The 21,982-nt window shown below is 50.7% G+C and overlaps 1 protein-coding gene across 2 annotated transcripts; it reads left to right on the top strand.

Annotated features, from left to right (window-relative positions):
* Positions 1-2,924: 2,924 nt before the first annotated feature.
* On the top strand, positions 2,925-21,800 carry ARSD (arylsulfatase D). 2 transcript variants are annotated; one of them, XM_045537677.1, is made up of 10 exons: positions 2,925-2,999; positions 5,263-5,418; positions 8,978-9,099; positions 10,484-10,606; positions 12,496-12,919; positions 14,242-14,378; positions 15,056-15,193; positions 16,252-16,414; positions 19,163-19,284; positions 20,282-21,800. In XM_045537677.1, exons 1-10 carry the CDS (start codon positions 2,938-2,940, stop codon positions 20,656-20,658), a joined length of 1,824 nt encoding a protein of 607 aa, XP_045393633.1. In that variant the 5' UTR covers positions 2,925-2,937; the 3' UTR covers positions 20,659-21,800. The 2 variants fall into 2 exon arrangements, with proteins under 2 accessions (XP_045393633.1, XP_045393634.1); XM_045537678.1 differs by lacking the exons at positions 2,925-2,999; positions 5,263-5,418; positions 8,978-9,099 and adding an exon at positions 9,351-9,554.
* The last annotated feature ends 182 nt before the right edge of the window (positions 21,801-21,982 follow it).

A 21,982-nucleotide genomic window follows, 5' to 3' on the forward strand; every position in this document is an offset into this window, starting at 1 on the left:
GGGGTCCCTTTTATAAGGACACTGGTCCCATCCATGAGGCTCCACCCTCAGGACCTCATCCCCTCCTGACACCGTCCCCTTGAGGGTGAGGGCTTCAACACATGGCGGGGACACACACATTCAGACCATAGTGAGCTCCCCTGCCTGGCAGCTTAGCAATGGAACTTCGCAGGAGACCGGCAGCAGAGAGAACAGTGAGGCTGGACAAGGTTTCTACGCCCCCTACCCAGTCTCCCTCTCTCCATTCACACGCACACACACTAGCCTAGTGCCAGCCTGTGTGAGTTTGCTCACCCCACCATAACAAAGTACCACAGAGTGAATGGCTAACACAACAGAAATCTATTTTCCCACAGTCCTGGAGGCTGGAAGTCCCAGATCCAGGGGTCTCAGGGCTGGTCCCTCCCGAGGCCTCTCTCCTGGGCGTGTAGACGCCATCTTCTCCCTGTGTCCTCACGGGGTCGTCCCTCTGTGTGTGTCTGTGTCCCCATCTCCTCTGCTTATAAGGACACCAGCCCTGTTGGATCAGGGCCCACCCTAGTGGCCTCATTTTTCCTTAGTCACCTCTTTAAAGATGCATCTCCAAACCCAGCCCCAGTCTGAGGTCCTGGGGGCCAGGGCTTCAATATATGAACTGGGAAGGGGGCACGGAACTCAGTTTGCTTTGGGGCAGGGCTAACAGGTCTTTCTGTCTCCAGATCCAAGCAGCAGCTCCCCTTGTCAAACACACTCCCTCAAATTACTTGATCCGCTCTAACCTCCAAGAAATCAGGCTGTTCCCGGAGACCAACCAAAGTCAAATCCATCTCTAGCCAATTCTCCTCTGGGGTAAAGAAAGAAATGGAAATTGGTCAACCACTAGGGCCCCAGTTTCTTTCTCATGGCCATGATTCAGGGAGAGGACCAGCACTTTTGGCCAGCTCTGTCAGATCTCCTGCCACCCTCAGAGTCACCTCTGATGGTCTTTTTTTTTTTTTTTTTTTTTTTGACAGAGTCTTGCTCTGTCACCAGGGCTAGAGTGCCGTGGCGTCAGCCTTGCTCACAGCAACCTCCAACTCCTGGGCTCAAGCGATCCTCCTGCCTCAGCCTCCCGAGTAGCTGGGACTACAGCTGCACACCACCATGCCTGGCTAATTTTTTTCTATTTTTAGTTGCCTGGCTAATTTCCTTCTATTTTTAGTAGAGACAGGGTCTTGCTCTTGCTCAGGCTGGTCTCCAACTCCTACCTCAACTGAACCTCCCGCCTTGGCCTCCCAGAGTGCTGGGATTACAGGTGTGAGCCACCGCGCCCAACACCTCTGAGTTCTTAAGCATCTACTTAGGCAGGGTCACCTCCCTCTCCTTACCCAGCTACACTCTTGCCCTTGATGGCTTTGAAGCCAAAGTGCCCATGGGGTCTCCATGCCCTTAAAGTCAAGTGAGACCTCAGGATCAAAGCTCCCTCACTCTCCCCCACTCCCACAACGTCCCCCAAACAGCACCTCCAAGGCCACCATCTCCCACTGCCCCCAGCACCACTTAAAATTCCTAAACACTCAAGACATTCCCTGACGTGGGCTCGGTATGTTTAGATAATTGGCAGCAGCACAGCCAAGGCTCTTGGCACTCTACTCCCTGCAACATGGGATTTCTTCAAAGGATGGAATCCCCACCCACCCGTGCTAAACTCCACGCAGAGCTACGTCTAGACTCTGTCTCCTGCCTACCCACCTGTTCCAGGCCTCAGCCTGGCGTTCTTCACCCATGTGATGCTGGCTCAGTAGGGAACCCCAGCTGGGAAGCCCTCATCCATCAAAGCTGCCCTAGAGTAACAGGACAAAGAGAGAATCCACTACCAAAGCCCAAGAATTTACCCACATAGACCGATCAGCCCAATTAATGGAAACAAACTACATTCGCCAAGTAAAAGACAAAGGTCTTTTCTGCAAACAGAATTCCCAGCACAATTACTGCAGATTCCAACTCATTCCATTTAAGGGATGGGACTCCTGGCTCTAGTTTCCAACAAGCACCTCCACCCTACCCTACTTCAGAGGGGTATGGGGGTAGCCCCCTCGTTTCTGGAGCTCGTAACCCAGTGAATTTAGGGTGGGGTTTCTGACATCGTTTTCAACACACACGGAAGTATCTGGGGCAGCCCATGGCTGAGGGCCCATCTAACTTAGATCATATTTAATGTCCCTTCCCCCATTCCCCCACAGACTAGAGCATTGAATCGACGTCCGGGGTCCTCAATGGGCATTGCAAACGCTTGAAATGCCATCCTTTTTTTTTTTTTTGAGACAGAGTCTCACTCTGTTGCCCGGGCTAGAGTGAGTGTCATGGCATCAGCCTAGTTCACAGCAACCTCAAACTCCTGGGCTTAAGCGATCCTCCTGCCTCAGCCTCCTCGAGTAGCTGGGACTACAGGCATGCGCCTCCATGCCCGGCTAATTTTTTCTATATATATTTTTAGTTGGCCAGATAATTTCTTTCTATTTTTAGTAGAGACGGGGTCTCGCTCTTGCTCAGGCTTGTCTCGAACTCCTGACCTCGAGCGATCGGCCGGCCTCGGCCTCCCAGAGTGCTGGGATTACAGGCGTGAGCCACCGCGCCCGGCCTTGAAATGGCATCTTGATTGCTTCATTGCTCTGGGCAAAGCCCAAGACCCTTCCAGAAAGGAAAAAAAGGAACTCCCTGCGCTCCGGCAGTTTCCTGGGGCCTGGGCTGCCCAGCCTAACCGGGATTAATCAACATCTCCTCAGCCCCGGCCCCCCAGGAGCCCACCCGGGAAAACCGGTTTGTAGCACAGTCGCCCAGAGCCGGTTGCAAAAGCGGATTAAGGGGGCAGGGCGCACACCGCGGAGCCCGTCTCCGTGGGCGGAGTCCCCTGCACTCCGGGCCCCGTGGCGCGCAGGGCTCGGGGCGAAGTCCGGCGCCCCCGGCCGGCACTCGGCCATGCGACCCGCGGCGCGGACGGCAGCGCGCGGGGCCCCGGGACGCGCCGCGCCCGCAGCCAGGTGCGCGGGACCCCGGACGCGGCCGCCACGCAGGCCTGGGGCTGGGGGCGCGGGGCGGCGGGGTGGGCGCGCGGGGCACCGGGGAGGCGCGTCCCCGGGCCCGACGGACGCAGGAGGCGGGTGGAGGAGACAAGCGGAGGGAAAGCGGCGGAGACCAGAGAACGAGAAGGACGGAGGGAGGGAAGGGACGGAAGGGGGCAGGGGAGCCGGGGGGCGGAGGGGGGGAAGGGCGCGGAAACCGCGCCTCGCCAGGGGGGTAGAACTCGGCGGGGACCCGCCCCCCACCGCGCCCCCGGGCTCCGTCCCCCGCCCGGCCCTGCGGTGACAAGTCCCCGTCCTCTAACCCCTGCCCCGTTACGTCCCCACCTCCCCGCCCCTCTCCCGGGAGGACGGCCGTGTCCCGGCCCCACTCACTCGGCGACACGCCCCGTCCCGCCCTCGGGACCTCCCCCCGCCAGCCGCAGCACGGCCGAGTCCCTTTAAACTCTCCCGGAGACGCACCTCTGGGCCGCGCCCTCCCTCCGGAGTGTCGCCATAATGCGTAACGCCCCACCCAGCCTTTCTGTGACGCGCCCCGTCCCGCCCCCAGCCCTGTCGCCTGTACCCTCTAAGACGCGCCGGGTCCCTCCGCGTGGCTCTCCCTGGACCCCCAGGAGCGGTGCCGTGGCGGCGCCCCCAGCCTCCCGACCGCTGTGGCACCGGGGCGCATCGGGGAACCGGCCGGCTCGGGGCTGGGGACCTGCCGGGGGCTCGGGACTCCGGATCCGGCCCACTGCGGCCCCGAGGCCCTGCTGTGTCCGGGGCGGGGAGAGCCCGGGACCGCCCCGGCCGCGCGAATCCCGTTCGCGCACTGAGGCCGGTGCGCGCCCGGCCCTCCTGGGCCTCAGCCCCGTTCAGCTCCCCTTTCGGATCTTTGCTGTGACCGGTTTGCCAGATCGGCTGCGCTGTAGCTCGCTGTACTGCCTGGGGTACTTTTAATCCAATGTGGATCCTTTTAAATATAAGTCGTCCCCCTGCTCCGACTGTCCCCGAGCTCCTTGGACATTTGGCGGCAGGCGCGGGCGGGCCACGGCCAGGCCCCCGCCCCGGCCCCTTGGCCACGGGGAGAAAAAGAAAGCACCAGGCTCTGAGCGCAAACCGCTAGCGTTTTAGCCTTGCCCTGCGCTGAGAATGTCACTAAAGTGACAGGAATAGAAGCGTGTGGATTAACGCAGTGCCGGAAACCAAACTCTCACAGACCATGACTTTCAAAACAAAAGACAGCAATGTTCAAGTTTGCTGCAGTGTGTTTTATCTTGCAAGCAGTTGGTACAATAGGCATCTTAAAATAGATGCACTAACTACTTGTGTTTTTGTTTTTATTTTTATTTTTTAGAGACAGAGTCTCACTCTGTCACCCACGCTGGAGTGCAGTGGCATCATCATAGTTCAATGCAGCCTCGAACTCCTAGGCTCAAGCAATCCTCCTGCCTCAGCCTCCCGAGTAGCTGGGACTACAGGCCCACTTCACTGTGCCCCGATAATTTTTGTGTGTTTTATTTTTTGTAGAGATGGGATCTTGCTGTGTTGCCCAGGCTGGTCTGGAACTCCTGGCCTCAAGCAATCCTCCTGCTCAGCCTAACAATGAGCTGGGAGTGCAGCCGTGAGCCACCACACCTAGCCACTAATTACATCTTAATTTAGTGGCAAGACATAAGCCTCCCCAGCAAGCTGGTTTGGGTCAAAAGACAAAATTACAACAAATTTAAGGATCGCATTGCCTTTAATTTGTGATTCCAGAATCCGGCAACTGCTTGTGCTGTAAGATAAGAATGAGTGTTCCAATGAGCTGAGAAGAGGAGTTTGGCTTTGTAGGCAGGAAAGGGCTCAAGAAAGCAGAAATAAAGCATAAGAAAGCGGATGGTTCATTTCAAACTCACCTTTCTCATAGGGTCAAAGCAGAAGGGACTGGCTTATGCCAGCTTAGTGATCCAGGCTCGTTCTGATCGGTCTCTGTGACTCTCCTGGTGTTTGGGAAACGGGCCTTTTCAGAGTTCAGCTCGATGGTGCAAATTTGCACAAGTGACTCCACTTTGGTCTGATCTGATCTGCTGGGCCTTGTTGCAGGGGCTCAGGCCAAAGCAGCGCCCTCCTCAAAATCTTGTTTAATGTGTTCGTTTAGTGGTAAGAGCTGTGCCTTCCCATCCCAATGAACTGGCTGGAAATGCCCGTTTTCCGTGCCCAATCCTACACGTTCATTTCTGCCTTCCGTTTTTCTCTCCAGGGGCTCTTTGGCAATTCTGCTGTGTGCACATTTGCTGCTGGGGACATGGGAACTTCCAGCGGCAGCGGCGAATGCCTTTAAACCAAATATTCTATTGATAATGGCGGATGACCTGGGCATTGGAGACCTTGGGTGCTATGGGAACGATACGCTGAGGTACCATTTGCTGTTGTTATGGGTGGCATGTGGGCACGTGCACGGGACCAAAGGGTCAAACCTGCCCGTAGAAATTGGGAAAATTCCTTCATGCCTCAGAACTCAACACCAAAAAAATTATGTTCCAACAGGACAACAGGGTCTTAAACCTTTCAAACAGCACGGAACCATGGAGAGTGGGTGGGTGTATTCATCTCTGAGGGCTGCCCTGATAAATGACCACAACAGGGATCTATCCTCCCCCAGGCCCGGAGCCCAGGAGTGTGAGACGCAGGGGTCTCGGGGCTGCGCTCCCTCCGCAGGCTCCAGGGGAGGCTCCTTCCTGCCTCTCCCAGCTCCTGGGGGCTCCAGGCATCCCTGGGCTTGTGGCCGCATCACTCCAGTCTCTGCCTCCCTCTCCACATGGCTTCTCCTCTGTGTCTGTGTCCCCTCTGCTGTGTCTTAGGGGGACACTGTCACTGGGTTTAGGGACCTCCCTGATCCAGGATGGTCTTATCTCAGGCTACTGACTTAATAACATCTCCAAAGACCCTAATTTCAAATACAGTCCCATTCTCAGGTTCCAGGAGTTAGCATGTTGACACATCTGTTTGGGGACCACCATGTCGCCCCCTACATCAGGGACAAGCAGACACAGGGTAGGTAATTCTCTGTGTCAGCTTAGCAGCTGGACCCTTGAGTGGTGTTCACATGTTTTCTGCAACAGGTGAGAAAGGTCCCCGTTCCACTTTGCTGGCTTTCCTCTTAGGAAGACCACCCCAGAATCGAGGATGTGTCTGCCCCCCCAGTAGCTGCCACTGTGTGGACCAGTCCACACACTCCCTCTGTGACAGACACAGCAACACCTGCAGAAATCCGCCCCGTACCCTGAGATCCCCTCGCTTCCCGACACCCTGAGCAGGTCCAGTTACAATTCACAGAACACATGACCCACCCATGTAACGTGTACCATTCAGTAGCTTTTTGTACATTCACAGAGTCATGCACCCATCACCACAAAACACTTTCGAGCATTTACATACCTTCGAAAGAACTCATACCCCCTTAGCCATAACTGCCATCATGGACTGAATCGTGCCCCGCAAATTCACACGTTGAGGTCTTAACTCCCAGGACCTCAGAGTGTGGCTGCATTTGGAGATGGGTCTTTAAAGAGGAAACTAAATTAAAATGCAATCACAAGGATGGGTCCTAATCCTATAGGACCGGTGTCCTTATAAGAAGAGATTAGGATGCCCTTCCAGCTTCCAGGACTGCGAGAGAATTAGATTCCTATTGTTTAAGCCCCCAGCATCCCCCAATCTACCACCCAGTGATGCGCTAGAGAACTAGCGTTCAGGACAGAAGAGTAAACCAGAGCCCAGTTCTATGGGCCTGGATTCAGCAGGCAACGCATCCCTTATTGTATTGGGCCTCAGTTTCCCCTTTGTGATGTGAGGCGGTTGGAGGATCTCGGAGTTTCCTTCCAGCTTCACGATGGGAAATAGAGAAGTACTAAGTAATGCCCCGGTGATCTGACAGCACAGCTACACCCAGGGAGGTGTCAATTCGAAATGTATTCTCCAACATCTGCAGAACCATTTAAGTTTACAAAGAAAGGCTTGTGCCACAACGTGTTCACACCAGATTGTTGGGAAGTGTGTAGCATTTATACTTCTGGAGTTATCAGAGCAGAAAACCCACAGTAGGAGTTTGGGACACCCCCTGGCTCAACGCCATCATCATTCAAGGGATCTCCCTGCCACGCCTTCACCATTCGTCTTAGTTCTCTATCTATGGAACCCATGAATGGGGGAGCCTTCCAGGAATCCTAGCATCTCTACTTACCAGCAGTCTTGACCACAGGACATTAGAAAGCGGTGTCTAAATGGAAATGGCATCAAATGACATCACGACAGGTGGATGTCTGCACCTCTCAAGGAAACCCCAGATCACCTCTGCACCCTGGTCCTGCGACCTTGGAGCTCCACCCCTCGGTGTTCTCCCCTGGGTCCGGTTCTGTGTTCACGGACCACCCCCAACTCTCTGCTGTACCCTCCCGCCAACACTCACGGCTCAGCTAGGAAGGCCACCCCCTCACGACCCCGCAGAGATACCTTCCGCCACTGGGCCATTAGCCTTTGGACCACCTGCCCTGGACGCTCCCGTTTTCTCTCTGCTGGTTAAGCTGTCCCCGGAGAAGTTTGGTGGTGTGGGCAGGAAAGGGCGAATCTCCTATTCCATTAGGAAGACCACTTCCCTGGCTTATGAACTAAGACCCCTGACCTCACAAAGGGGCAGGAAAGCTCCAAAGGGTGCAATTTAAGCAGGCAAGCAGGCTAGCACAAGCAGACAGCAGGACTCAGGATCAGAGCATATGGTCCACAACTCACAGCTCAGCGAGCAGCAGACACATCAGCTGGATGGACAGTCCCTGGTCAACTTCCCTAGCAGCTGTGCATGCAGTGGGTTTTGCTGCAGCTGAGGACTCGCAAACAAGGGCTGAGCACCTTTCATAGCAAGTAGCATGCAAGGCAGTCCCCCGGCCCTGGGAGCAAGCAGTCGTCTGGGAGTCACACTGTGGTCACCGTGACATATTGAATCACCCATGTGCTTGGCTGCAGAAGCAGCTCAGGGCCAGAGGACCGTCTGGTTTGGTGCGATTAGCAATGCTTTGTGTCATTCTCTCAAGAAGGGTAGCCCCTGTTGTCTCACTCTGAGGTAGGATTTCTCGCACTCAGCACTGTTGGCACGTGGGCTGGGTGGCTCTTTGTCTTGGGGCTGTGCTGTGCACTGCGGGGTTTTGAGCAGCGTCCCTGGGCTCCACCCACCAGACGCCAGCGGCACCCCCTCACTCACACAGCTGTGACACCAATAATGTCTCCAGACATTGCCAAGTGTCCCCAAAGTTGCCCTCCTTGGAGACCCACTGCATTTCCTAACAAAATGATTTTCTAAAGCATTGTTCGAAAATAGAACGTGTTGCTGCATTTCCCGTTAACCTGACACCTTCCGGGGTTGCTCTGAGGAGGGCTTCCTTGTAGGATGGGGGATTGAGTCAGCTGACTTTGGGGTTCCTACTTGTAGTGAGAATTCGGACTCTGCTTTTTCATGTCTGTCTCCCTCCTTCCTTGTGCTCCACGTCTGGATGAGCTGATAAAAAGTCCAGGTGCGGATGGCACACTCAGACCACGGGAGCCCCTGTCCTTGCACGACAGGAACACCCATCCCAGCCCCGCACCCTCAATGCCATAAAAAACACAATGAAATTATGCCACTGCAGACCAGCTTGGAGGACGCTCCTGTTCTCCCCAGATAGGTGAGCTAGATAGATACGTAGATTGATGTGAGCCATAGATCCTGTCCTGCGCTTTTTGTGTGTGTGCGTGACATCATCCATCTCAACATCCAGAGCAAATTCTGGGCAGGGCTCCATCTGCCTCTCCGAGTAGCTGTCAAACGCCATGAAGTCCCTGTAGTAAGACAGATGCAATCTGTTCCGATGCCTTTAAATTCGGGGATCCGCTTGTGTTGCGTGCACACCTCCTTTCTGACAGCGGCGTCTGTGTGCCTTGCTCAGGACCCCGAACATTGACCGTCTGGCAGAAGAAGGTGTGAGGCTCACGCAGCACTTGGCAGCCGCCCCGCTCTGCACACCCAGCCGCGCCGCCTTCCTCACGGGGAGACATTCCTTCAGATCAGGTTGGTGTGACAGGGACGTCAGGGAAAAGGGCATGTCTGGTCCACTCACTTGATTGTCTCTGATAACTGGGTCGCCGTGGTTGAGATACAGGGAAAAGCGGTTAAGAAGATAATCTGCAGTTTTGTCATCTTCCTTGTATTTACGTAAAGAATACCGCAGGATATACAGACACACAAAAGTCGTGATTATTGGGAATTCACAGGACTGGGACTCTCTGGGGGTAGCTGATTGTGTCTGGCATTTTGTTTTTCTGTTTGCATATTCGAGTCGATATTGAGGTGAAGTCCTAAGTTCAGACGGGCTCCGGGTGGGTGTGGCAGGCTGAAAAATGCCCCCCAAGGATGTCCACCTCCTAATGACTGGAACCTGTCATTGTGGGACCTAGTGTGGCAAAAGGGACTTTGCAGATGTGATCAACAATCTTGACATGGAGAGATTTTCCTGGGTGATCCAGGTGGGTCAGATGTAATGCCAGGGGTCCTTCTAATACTGAGGCAGGAGGGTCATAGTTTGAAAAGGTCACATGAGCACAGAAATGAGAGTTTGGCATGATGCCAAGAAGGAGCCATGAACCAAGAGATTCAGGGAACCTCTAAAAATAATGATAGATGGCAGATAGATGAGATACATGGATGGATGGATGGATGGATACATGGACTAGATGGATGGATAGGTGGATGGATGGATGGATGGATGGATGGATGGATGGATAGATGGATAGGTGGATGGATGGATGCATGGATAGATGAACTAGATGGATGGATGGATAGATGTATAGATGGATGGATGGACAGGTGGTTGGATGGATGGATGATAAATGGATGGATGGATGGATAGATGCAAGGATATATGGACTAGATGGATGGATGGATAGATGTATGTATGGATGGATGGATGGATGGATGGACTAGATGGATGGATAGATGTATGTATGTATGGATGGATGGATGTATGGAATAGATGGATGGATAGGCAGATGGGATGGATGGATGGATGGATGGATGGATAGATCCATAGATGGAATTGATGGATAGACAGATGGATGGAATAGATGGATGGTTGGATAGATAAATGATATATTCATAAATAGATGATAGATAGAGTTTCTCATAGTAAGGCAAGGTGTATCCACTTTGATCCTATGGACATTTGGGGCTGGATTATTCTCTGTGATGGGGCATCCTGTGCACTATAGCAATTAATAACATCCATGGTCTCCAGCCACCAGCCACCAGCAGGACCCACATGTCACCTTCCCCAAGTTGTAACAACCAAGAATGTTTCCAGACATTGCCCAGCATCCCGGGGGGACAAAATCACTCTGGTTGGGAACCATGGCCCTAGCGAAAGTCAAGTACTTCTTCCTCTCTTCCCCACCCACAGGCATGGAGGCCAGCAACAGGTACCGGGTCCTTATGTGGAACGCAGGCTCAGGTGGGCTCCCTGGGAACGAAACGACATTTGCAAGAGTCCTGCAGCAGCAAGGCTATGCGACTGGCCTCATAGGTGAGGTGACACGTGATACCCACATCTTCTGGCAGTTGGGAAGATCAGTGAACCAAAAGAACTCGTCTTCTTCCATAGGAAAAAGAAGTCTGTGTCCTTCTCTGAATATAAAGTTGGTGCCTGGCCACCTGATCCCTCTTAAATTATCACCAGTTTTGGAGTTTTTCTCACGGATGACTTTTTTTAAAAAAAATTCAAAGTCCTAGGAGATCACCCTCTTTCCTTCTCTGGACGTGTTAATCTTCTTGTCCACTTGCATCAGAATGTTCTTCACAGATTATGTTTCTCTAAGTGGTCACCCACCATCTCAAAAGCCCCAGAGTTGACAAATGCTGCCTTTCTTTGTAGGACAAGCCCAGGCAGGGTCAGAAGCTCCTTCCTTACAAGAGAGGACACGTCAGGGGTCCCCAAGTCCACCCTCAGGTTCGACAGTTTGCTAGGAGGACTCAGCATATGTTTGTACTCACGGCTGATTTATTAATGTTACAGCCACAGGACCAAAACCCAAATCAGCTGTGGGCCAAAGTTCATGGGGTGAAATCTCCCCGTGTTTCTCCCAGCAAACTCACACGGGATACACTGAATTCCTCCAGAAATGAGTTCCGACAACACACGTGAAATGCTACCGACCAGAGAAGCTTCTTGGAGATTCGGCATCTGGGGTTGAGATGCGGGCTGGTCACATAGGCACCCACTGCATGACACCTATCAAAATTCTAGAACCCAGAAGCAATGCATAAACCATGCTGTTTTTGCATATGGTTTACGGTTGGTGTGAATCCCTCTTGGGAGAGCCGTTCTCAGACACCAGCCACAGGAGAACCCTGCAAGCCGGTCTTCCCAAGGAGAGCCGTCTCAGGACCACGGGGTTAGGTCCTTTCTGCACACTCAAATCAACGGTCCCATTTCCAGGGAACCACAACACCCTACTTGGCCAAGGCTGTGGTTTGCAATCGGGGAACAGTGATTGTTCTTACTTTTCAAATTTCCTGCTCCTTCAGAAAGTGGGATTATATCCCATCTCCAGGGGCTTCGTCAAGGACATTATACATGCCTACACACTTACCTGCACTTCTATTTTTGATCCTGAGACACAGAACAAGTCTTCTTAGGCACCTGAATAGACTGGAATGTTCCATGGGCAGCTCAGGAACATTGGTTGTGCCAGCATGCCTGACACTGTAGGCACTTGTGGAATATCAAGTAGCTGCCTTTTAAGTGTGTGTGTGTGTGTGTGTGTGTGTATGTATATATTTATAGGTAAGTGACATTCTGTAAGGTATTTAACAGCAGAACCATCTCGGGCGACAACCTTGTAAGACAAATGCCTCCAAAAGCCTTCAACCTTTAATCACTCAACAACAGCCATGACATGGCTGCGCTCATTAGTCTTCACAGAGTAGAAAGTGTCCATTTCTATACTAGTATCAAATACATCCATCGGGCTGAGTGTGGTGGCTCACACCTGTAATCCCAGCACTCTGGGATGCCGATGCGGGAGGATCGTTTGAGCTCAGGAGTTTGAGACCAGCCTGAGCAACATAGTGAGACCCCATCTCTACTAAAAATAGAAAAATTAGCCAGGCATGGTGGCATGCACCTGTAGTCCCAGCTACTCGGGAGGCTGAGGCAGGAGGATCGCTGAGCCCAGGAGTTTGAGGCTGCTGTGATCTATCATGACACCACGGCACTCCAGCCCGGGAGACAGAGCAAGACTCTGTCTCAAAAAAGAAAAAAAAAAAAAATACATCCAACCTCTCTTCTATTTCCCGTTTTGCTGTTTGTACGTTTTCCTTTTCATTTCAACATCCAGATGATTCTGAGGTTATCTGCCTAACACAGAGGTCCCCTATGCATGTTTTAGTTTAGCCGTTTGACTTTTATTTCAGGAAAGTGGCACCAGGGCGTGAACTGTGCATCCCGCAATGATCACTGCCACCATCCGCTGAGCCACGGGTTCGACTACTTCTACGGCATGCCCTTCACGCTCGTCAACGACTGCGACCCCGGCAGGCCTCCCCAGCTGGACGCTGCCTTAAGGGCCAAGCTGGGGCATTACACCCAGCTCCTGGCCTTCGGGGTGCTGACCATGGCTGCCGCCAAGACCTGCAGGCTCATCTCTGTCTCCCGGAAGGCAGTCGCGGGCATGGCTGCACTCACGCTCCTGTTCTTCCTGTCTTGGTACGCCAGCTTCGGCTTTGTGCGGCGCTGGAATTGCATCCTGATGAGGAACCGCGATGTCACGGCGCAGCCCATGGTTCTAGAAAGGGCGGCGGGTCTCCTGCTAAAGGAAGCCGTTGCCTACATCGAAAGGTAACGCCACAGTCACGTTGTCAAGAGGAGGTGACTTCTCACAGCATCTGAATGTCTTTGCAATCTGGGATCCCGTACGCTGGCCCCAGGGGGAGATGAGTTTGCAGAAATCCCAGCTTTTCCTAGGGGACGGTTTCCCACACTAGCGTCTCTGCGGTTGATGTAGTTTCACAGCTCAAATAGCCTCAAAATAGATACCAGTGTGTCCTGTACAGCAGCAGTCCCCAAACTTTTTGGCACCAGGGACCGTTTTCATAGAAGACAATTTTTCCATGGAGCAGGGGGTAGGGAGGGGGGGGAATGGTTTTTGATGATTCAAGTCCATGACATTTGTTGCGCACTTTATTTCTATTATTATTACATTGTAGTTATATAATGAAATAATTATACAACTCACCATAGGTTGGGAACCATTGATGCACATTATATTTTCTTTTGGACAGTTTTATTTATTGTTTGTACAAATTTATGCACTGCATGTGAAATTTTGTGACATGTATACAATGCGCAGTGATCTAGTCAAGAGTATTTAGGGCTGTCTGTCACCCAAGGACAACACATTTTTGCTAAGTGTGGTCACTCTACTCTGCTACCAAACAGTGAATTTTTTTAAGGAGTTTATTATAAATCCAATTTTTCTGGGGGGTTTTCAGCAGGAAGATTTTTTTTTTTAGGTTACATAGTTTGTAATATTTCTGGATAGTCCTCATTCTTTCTTTTTTCTTTTATTCTTTATTATTTTTTTTTTTGAGATGGGGTCTCACTCTGTCCCCCAGGCTAGAATGTAGTGGCATCATCATAGCTCGCTGCAGCCTCCAACTCCTGGGCTCAAGGGATCCTCCTGCCTCAGCCTCCCAGAATGCTGGGACTACAGGTGCACACCACCACACCTGTCCCTGAATTTATTCGTTCCATCTTACTGTATGTTTGTACCCTTAAACCCACTGCTCTTCATCATCCCCTCTCTCCGCCTCTCCCTTCCAAGCAAGTCTCTGTTCTCTGTTTCCACTCTACGTCCATGAGATCCAATATTTTAGCTGCTACATGTAAGCAAGAGCATATGATATCTGCCTTTCTGTGCCTGGCTTATTTCACTTAACATAATGCCCTCCGGTTCCATGCATGTCACTGTGAATGGCATGATTTCATTCTCTTTTATGGCTGAATAGTATTCCATTCTGTGTCGAGACCATGTTTTCTTTATCCGTTCACCTGTCGATGGACCCTTATGTTGATGCCGTATCCCGGCTATCGTGAACTGCGCTGCACCGAACGCACAACATATCAACACTGTGATGGTAAAGGAGGCTTTTGTCTTTCAGGCATAAGCACGAGCCATTTCTCCTGTTCGTGTCCTTGCTGCATGTCCACACTCCCCTTGTCACCACGAAAGCGTTCCTTGGGAAAAGCCAGCATGGCTTGTACGGCGACAACGTGGAGGAGATGGACTGGTTTGTAGGTAAGTCAGGGCATGACGCAGCCTCCCCTCACCTCACCCTGGGCCTCAGCGCCGAAAGTGTTGTTCTTTTTTTCATTTTTTATTTCATTTTTTGGAGACAGGGTATCCATTTGTCACCCAGGCTAGAGTACAGTGGCACCGTTATAGCCCCCTGCAGCCTCAAACTCCTGGGCTCAAGTGATCCTCCTGCCTCAGCCTCCTGAGTAGCTGGGACTGCAGGTAGGCACCACCAGGCCTGGCTAATTTTTCTTATTTTTAGTAGAGATGGGATCTTGCTATGTTGTCCAGGCTGGTCTGGAACTCCTGAGCTCAAGCGATCCTCCCGCCTGGGCCTCCCGGAGTGCTGGGATTACAGGCGTGAGCCACCATGCCCAGCCCTGATGTACCATATTCAAAAGCAAGTCCACTGGTGACCTATTAGCTTTTTGTTTTTATTCTGTTTTTTTTTTTTTTTTTTATTGTATTGGTGGTATCTCGGTAAGCAACCCTGTGGTTTCACAACAGTTACCTACATCTTCATACGTCTTCATGCTTTGGGATCCCATTCATAACTGTGGTCTGGTCCCTTCTGGAAACTTCCTAGCAGGAGGTGACTTATACAGAAAAGGGGAAGAGTATCGAACGAGCGGACGCTGCCCTGTAAATGTTGTCCTGACATTTTCCATTTTCTTGTAAAGGTGAGATTCTCAACGCCATCGAAGAAAACGGTTTGAAGAACACGACCTTCACGTATTTCACCTCTGACCATGGTGGGCATTTGGAGGCGAGAGATGAACACGGCAACCAGTTAGGGGGATGGAATGGAATATACAGAGGTGAGACCGGCAGGTGTCGGGGACAGACGTGTGTTTGCCCGAATGACTCCCACCCGTGAAGGTCCCGGTACAAATGGAACTGAAAAAAAGAATTTGCTCAGCTCAAATAGAATCTAGGGAACACCTGCTATAGACCTAGTTCTGCCTGAGTGACCAGGACAGAGAGATAAAAAGTCACGTCCCCTTCCCTGAAAGGTTTTGCCTTTTAGTAGAAGAGAGAGATGTACAAACAAATAATTAAGACAAAATTAAAATAAAAATCTTTGTAGTTAAGCAGCATAGAGTGACTACAAGTCTACATTTGTATGTTTCCATGTTCCACTATGCTATACCAGATTTAGAGGAGAATACCTTTCTAATGCTACTTTCTATGTATTTATTTTTAACCTTTAAAATTTATTTAATTTCAGAATATTACAGGGGTACAAATGCTTTGGTCACATAAATTGCCTTCCCACTGCCCAATTCAGAGCTGCAAGCATGCCATCCCCCACATGGTGAACATTGTACCCGTTAGGTGTGAATTTACCCATCCCCTCCTCCCCCTCCCACCTGCCCGACACCCAATGAATATTCTTCTATATGTGCACATAAGTGTTGATCAGTTAGTACCAATTTGGTGGTGAGTCCATGTGGTGCTTGTTTTTCCATTCTTGTGATACTTCACTTAGTAGAATGGGCTCCAGCTCCATCCAGGATAATGCAAGAGGTGCTAGATCACCATTGTTTCTTGTGGCTGAGTAGAACTCCATGGTGTACATAGACCACATTATATTAATCCACTCATGCATTGATGGGCACTTGGGTTGTTTCCACATCTTTGCGAGTGTGAATTGTGCTGCTGTAAACATTCGAGTGCAGATGTCTTTGTTATAGAATGTCTTTTCTTCTTTTGGGTAGATGCCCAGGAGTGGGAATGCTGGATCAAATGGTAGTTCTACTTGTATCTCTTTGAAGTATCTCCATGCTACTTTCCACAGAGGTTGCACACCTACAGCCCGGGGTGCGTGTACAGTGACGGTTTCCTGCAAAAGCCTCATGGTGTTTTCCTCCCGCAGGGGGCAAGGGCATGGGCGGCTGGGAAGGTGGCATCCGCGTGCCAGGCATATTCCGCTGGCCCGGGGCGCTGCCGGCCGGCCGGGTCATCCACGAGCCCACCAGCCTGATGGACGTGTTCCCCACCGTGGTGCAGCTCGGGGGCGGCCAGGTGCCCCGGGACAGGTGCGTGGTGAGGAGGCTGCCCCTTCCCTGGGTCCTCAGAGCTCTTGTTTCCTTCTTTCCTATTGCAGGAGGCAGGGGGACTAGGACACCATCAGAACTTTCTAGAAACTATTCCCTTCCTCCAATTTAGGGACCAGCCTAAAAGAACATGACCACACCCAGTGAAGTTTAAGATTAAATATTCGGTCATGCCACTCATTGTCCATTATCGGTAAAATTCTGCACTCGGCGTAGCAGCCGGGAGATTACATCATTGGCGGGTGGCCCACGTGCGACCATGTCCCCATGATTTCCTGACATACGGTCTTGCCGGTGTGTTGGTGAAGTGACGAAAATATGGTGTTTAAAATAATTTAGTGTCTCGATATTGGCACATTGCCAATGAGTCGGCTTAATGCAAGAGAAAAGAATAGAAATGAGTATTTTGGTAATGATTTGACTTTACTCCCTTTAAAGTAACAAATACTCCTGTGTAAGGTATAATCAGGGGAGTACCCCACCTCTAGCTTCTAGCTTCTCATCCCCAAAAAGCATTTTATTATATTAGTGTTACTGAGGTTGTCCAGAGAGACAGACCAAGAGGATGTGTGTGCATATGTATAAAAAATATATGTGTGTGTCTTGATATATATGTATACAAATATATATAAATATGTATGTGTGTGTATTAAAAATATGTCTTGATACATATATGTATACAAATATATATAAATATGTATGTGTGTATAAAAAATATGTCTTGATACATATATGTATACAAATATATATAAATATATATGTGTGTGCATGTATAAAATATATATATGTGTGTCTTCATATACGTATGTATACAAATACAGATAAATATATATGTGTGTGCATGTATAAAAAATATACGTGTGTTTTGATATATATATCTCATATATAATATAAATATATATGACTACAAATGTATATACATACAATACAAATATATATGCACAAATATCTATGTATACAAATATATATCATATATACATACATGTGATGTATATATCATATATAAACAATACAAATGTATGTAGAAATATATATGTATACAACTATGTATATATATCAAGACACACATATATATTTTTTATGGATGGGGACATGGTCTGAGAAATGCATCCTTCATTGATTTGGTTGCTGTGGACACATTAGAATGCACAGTCTACTAATCGATGGTGGAGCCTCCTGCACACCCCTGGTATATGCTACAGCGTAGCCTGTTGCTCCCACGCTATAAACCTGTGCAACATGTCCCTGCACTGAATGCTGTTGGCAACTGTAACAGAGTGGGCAGCATTTATGTATCCAAACTTAGAAAAGGTAATGTCATTGCGCTACAACATTACAATAGCTCTGACGTCACTAGGCAATAGACTTTTCAGCTCCGTTATAATCTAATGGGACCATTGTTGTATGTGCAAAGTGTCAGTGACCAAAACGTTGTGATGAGGCATTTTGTCTTTATATATATATATATATATATATACACACACACACATACAAATATATATATGCAAATATATATAAATGTCTTAAGGAATTGGGTCACACGATTGTGAGAGCTGACCACCCCAAAGTCCTCAAAGCAGGCCAGCAGACTGGAAACCCAGGCATAATTTCTAGATGGCAGCCTTGAGGCAGAATTCCATCTTCTCCGGGAAACCGAAGTCTTTGCTGTTAGCACCGTCGACTGATTAGATGTGGCCCACCCACATTATCTCACTGTCTCCTTTCCTGAAAGTCAGCTGATTGCAGACGCTCATCACATGTACAGAATAACTTTGCAGCAACGTCTAGGCTACTATTAGACCAAACACGTGGGCACTGTGTCCTGGCAAGGTTGGCATAGGAAATATAACCTTCACTATTAGGGTATAATTAAAAATAAAACAACAGGCTAACAGTGCTTCACCATTTGAAGGAATGTCACTACATGTCTATGTTAAATTCACATTCAGGACTTTTTTTTTTATTTTTAGAGAAGGTTGTTTGTAAGAAGGGGAGCTCTAGGTCATGTGCCCATCTCTGGCTTCACTTGTTCCCTTGATTTCCACATGTGACCGTGTGTCTTGGAATCTATTATCATTAAAAAGTAAGAACAGGAGGCCGGGTGCGGTGGCTCACACCTGTAATCCCAGCACTCTGGGAGGCAGAGGTGAGAGGATCTTTTGAGCTCAGGAGTTCGAGACCAACCTGAGCAAGAGGGAGACCCCATCTCTACTAAAAATAGAAAACTTAACAGGGCATGGTGGTGTGTGCCTGTAGTCCCAGCTACTTGGGAGGCTGAGGCAGGAGGATCACTTGAGCTCAGGAGTTGGAGGCTGCAGTGAGCTACGATCATGCCACTACTGCATTCTAGCCTGGGCGACAGAGCGAGACTCTGTCTCAAAAAAAAAAAAAAAAAAGAACAGTTAACCTAGGAAGGTGGAATTTGAGAAGACATTGTGTTAGCACGGAAGGTCACAGTGCTACGTGTTGGGGTGTGCCTGTGTGTGTGCGTTCTGTTTCTGTAGTGCTTTGTAATGAATGAGCCCAGAACGTAGTGACTTTGTGTCTTAAAGTAACAACTTGCATCTTGCTCAGCAACTTGCAGTCTGAGCAGTGACTCAAGGGAAGCTTGTCTCTGCGCCATCTGCTGCCAGCTGGGGACCCTTGCAGCCTCAGAGGTATGCTCCCAGGTATAAGGTCACCTGAGCATCCCTGGTCTGACTGTGCTCTGTGGTCTCGTCACTGAACCAGGGTGATCGACGGCCGCAGCCTGGTACCCTTGCTGCAAGGTGCGGACGTACACTCGGCACATGAGTTCCTGTTTCATTACTGTGGGAAGGATCTGCACGCTGCACGCTGGCACCAGAGGGAGAGTGAGTACTTGCTTCCCCTGCTGCAGGGGGGCTGGTATTAACCAGGGATCTTCAGAGAAACAGAGACAATAGGTGTGTGGGTGGATGTGGGGGGCGTGGATAGATGGATGGATAGATGGATGGATGGATGGATGGATGGATGGATGGATGGATGGATGGATGGATGGATGGGTAGGTGGATGGATGGATGGATGGATGGATGGATGGATGGATGGATGGGTAGGTGGATGGATGGATGGATGGATGTGTAGGTGGATGGATGGATGGATGGATGGATGGATGGATGGATGGATGGATGGATGGGTAGGTGGATGGATGGATGGATGGATGGATGGATGGATGGATGGATGGATGGATGGGTAGGTGGATGGATGGATGGCTGGGTAGGTGGATGGATGGATGGATGGATGGATGGACAGATGGCTGGGTAGGTGGATGGATGGATGGATGGATGGATGGATGGGTAGGTGGATGGATGGATGGATGGATGGATAGATGGATGGATGGACAGATGGATGGGTAGGTGGATGGATGGATGGGTGGGTGGATGGATGGATGGTGGATGGATGGATGGATGGATAGATGGATGGGTGGATGGGTAGGTGGATGGATGGATGGATGGATGGGTGGATGGATGGGTGGATGGTTGGATAGATGGATGAATAAATGATTAGTTGGATGGGTGGGTGGATAGATGGATGGATGGATGGGTGGATGGATGGATACATAGAGGAAATGGGTAAAAATTACCTAACAATGTCTATGATTCTAATTTCCCAAGGCAGCCGCATTGAGCACTTTGGGACGGGTCCCTCTGCCTGTGTATCCCTGGGGTGTCCCATGTAGACACACGTGCACGCACATGCAGAGACTCTGATCCCTTTCTCCTTTTTTAACGTGGGATGTTAATGCCGATCTCACGGGGATGACACCTGGGTCCAGGGTTCACACCTGCGGGGATTTCTGCTGCCCTAACTATCTTTGTGTTTGCATTCAGGCGGAAGAGTCTGGAAGGTCCACTACATGACACCCCGGTTCCACCCCGAGGGAGCGGGGGCCTGCTACGGCCGAGGCATGTGCCCCTGCTCCGGGGAGGGTGTGACCCATCACAGTCCCCCTCTGCTCTTTGACCTCTCCGCAGACCCTTCCGAGGCTCGGCCCCTGTCCCCCGACTCGGAGCCCCTGTACCACGCAGTGTTGGCAAGGGTGGGCGTGGCTGTGGCCCAGCATCGGGAGACCCTGAGCCCTGTGCCCGAGCAGTTCTCCGTGAGCAACATCATGTGGAAGCCGTGGCTGCAGCCGTGCTGTGGACACTTCCCGCTCTGCTCCTGCTGGGAGGACGAGGACGGCAGCCCCCACAGGCCAGAGCCATGAGAGAGGACAAGAGAACCCGACCAGACTGGGGAGGTGGGAATCTCCAACCTTGCTCAGTTCCTGTGCTTTTTCACGTCACAGAGGAAAGTGAGAGCAGCTTGGTTTCTGCTGTCGAGAACTCATTGATCTCAAAGGTTGATTCATTTCTTGCACATTACGCTCACTATCCATCAGTCCTCATCATGCTAGTTAGAAATTGCCATGGGCTGCTGGGAACAGAGGCTGAGAATAAGAATGCCTGAGATGAGAGGAGGGTGTGTTCTCTCTCAAGTAAAAGGAAGCCCCGATGAAGCAACCCAGGGCCGGCAGGCTCCTGCCAACTCCCTGCTCTACTGTCTTTCCCATGGAGAGTTCGCCTCATGGTGTCAGCATGGCTGCTGCAGCACCGGGCATCACATTCCAGATGTCAGGAAGCAGCAAGAACAACAGGGAATCCCGCTTTCCTGCATCAGTCCCTGCAGGGCGGGGGTTATCTGGAAGCACCAAGTCACTGACGACTTCCGTTTCCAACAGCCATGTGTGGAAACAACTGGAAATGGAGAAATGCCGTCTTTCCAGTGGGCACATGCCTGCACCTGTTGAAATCAGGTTTACACTAGTCCGCAGGAAGGCAAGAGAACCTTATTGAGCTAAGATTTTTGATGCGTTATTTTATCGCCAAATTGAGCAGCTGTATCTCGTTCTGCTTTGAAGCACATGCTACAGCCGGTGCCTATAATTGATAGGTGATGTCCCAACATGCTGGACACGTCTGGACGGAAACTTTGAGCCTTGGGCAAAGGGACAATTGTGAGAGGCTTCAGCCGTACAGCGGGAATGTGGCTTTTCTTCCTACATTCCTAAAATTTGGCAAGTGTGTCCTCTAAATCAGTTCTGTTTCCTCCTCACACCCACCCGCTGTGGCTTGCTGCTGGAGGTGTAGCTCGGACCCCTTGCACAGCTGGGACCCTGTGTCCCCAGAGCCCAATACTGGGGGGACATCACACTGTTCCTCTCTGAGTCTGTCCACCAGGGACGCTGCAGGAAGTAGCCGGGCCACTCAAAGGGGGAGATTAGAGAACATCTAAGGGCCGGGCACGGTGGCTCACGCCTGTAATCCCAGCACTCGGGGAGGTCAAGGCAGGAGGATCGCCTGAGCTCAGGCATTTGAGACCAGCCTGAGCAAGAGCGAGACCCCGTCTCTACGAAAAACAGAAAAATTAGCTGGGCATAGTGGTGGCACCTGTAGTCCCAGCTACTGAGGAGGCTGAGGCAGGAGGATGGCTTGAGCCCAGGAGTTGGAGGCTGCAGTGAGCTGTGATGACGCCACGGCACTCTACTCAGG

The sequence above is a fragment of the Lemur catta genome, chromosome X, assembly GCF_020740605.2.
Source record: "Lemur catta isolate mLemCat1 chromosome X, mLemCat1.pri, whole genome shotgun sequence".
NCBI classification, from domain to species: domain Eukaryota; kingdom Metazoa; phylum Chordata; class Mammalia; order Primates; family Lemuridae; genus Lemur; species Lemur catta.

Coding starts and splice junctions, on each gene's coding strand:
- ARSD (XM_045537677.1), top strand. CDS start 2,938: ATGCGACCCGCGGCGCGGACGGCAGCGCGCGGGGCCCCGGGACGCGCC. Junction 14,379..15,055: donor GGAGATGGACTGGTTTGTAG/GTAAGTCAGGGC, acceptor TTTCTTGTAAAG/GTGAGATTCTCAACGCCATC. Junction 16,415..19,162: donor GGCCAGGTGCCCCGGGACAG/GTGCGTGGTGAG, acceptor TCACTGAACCAG/GGTGATCGACGGCCGCAGCC.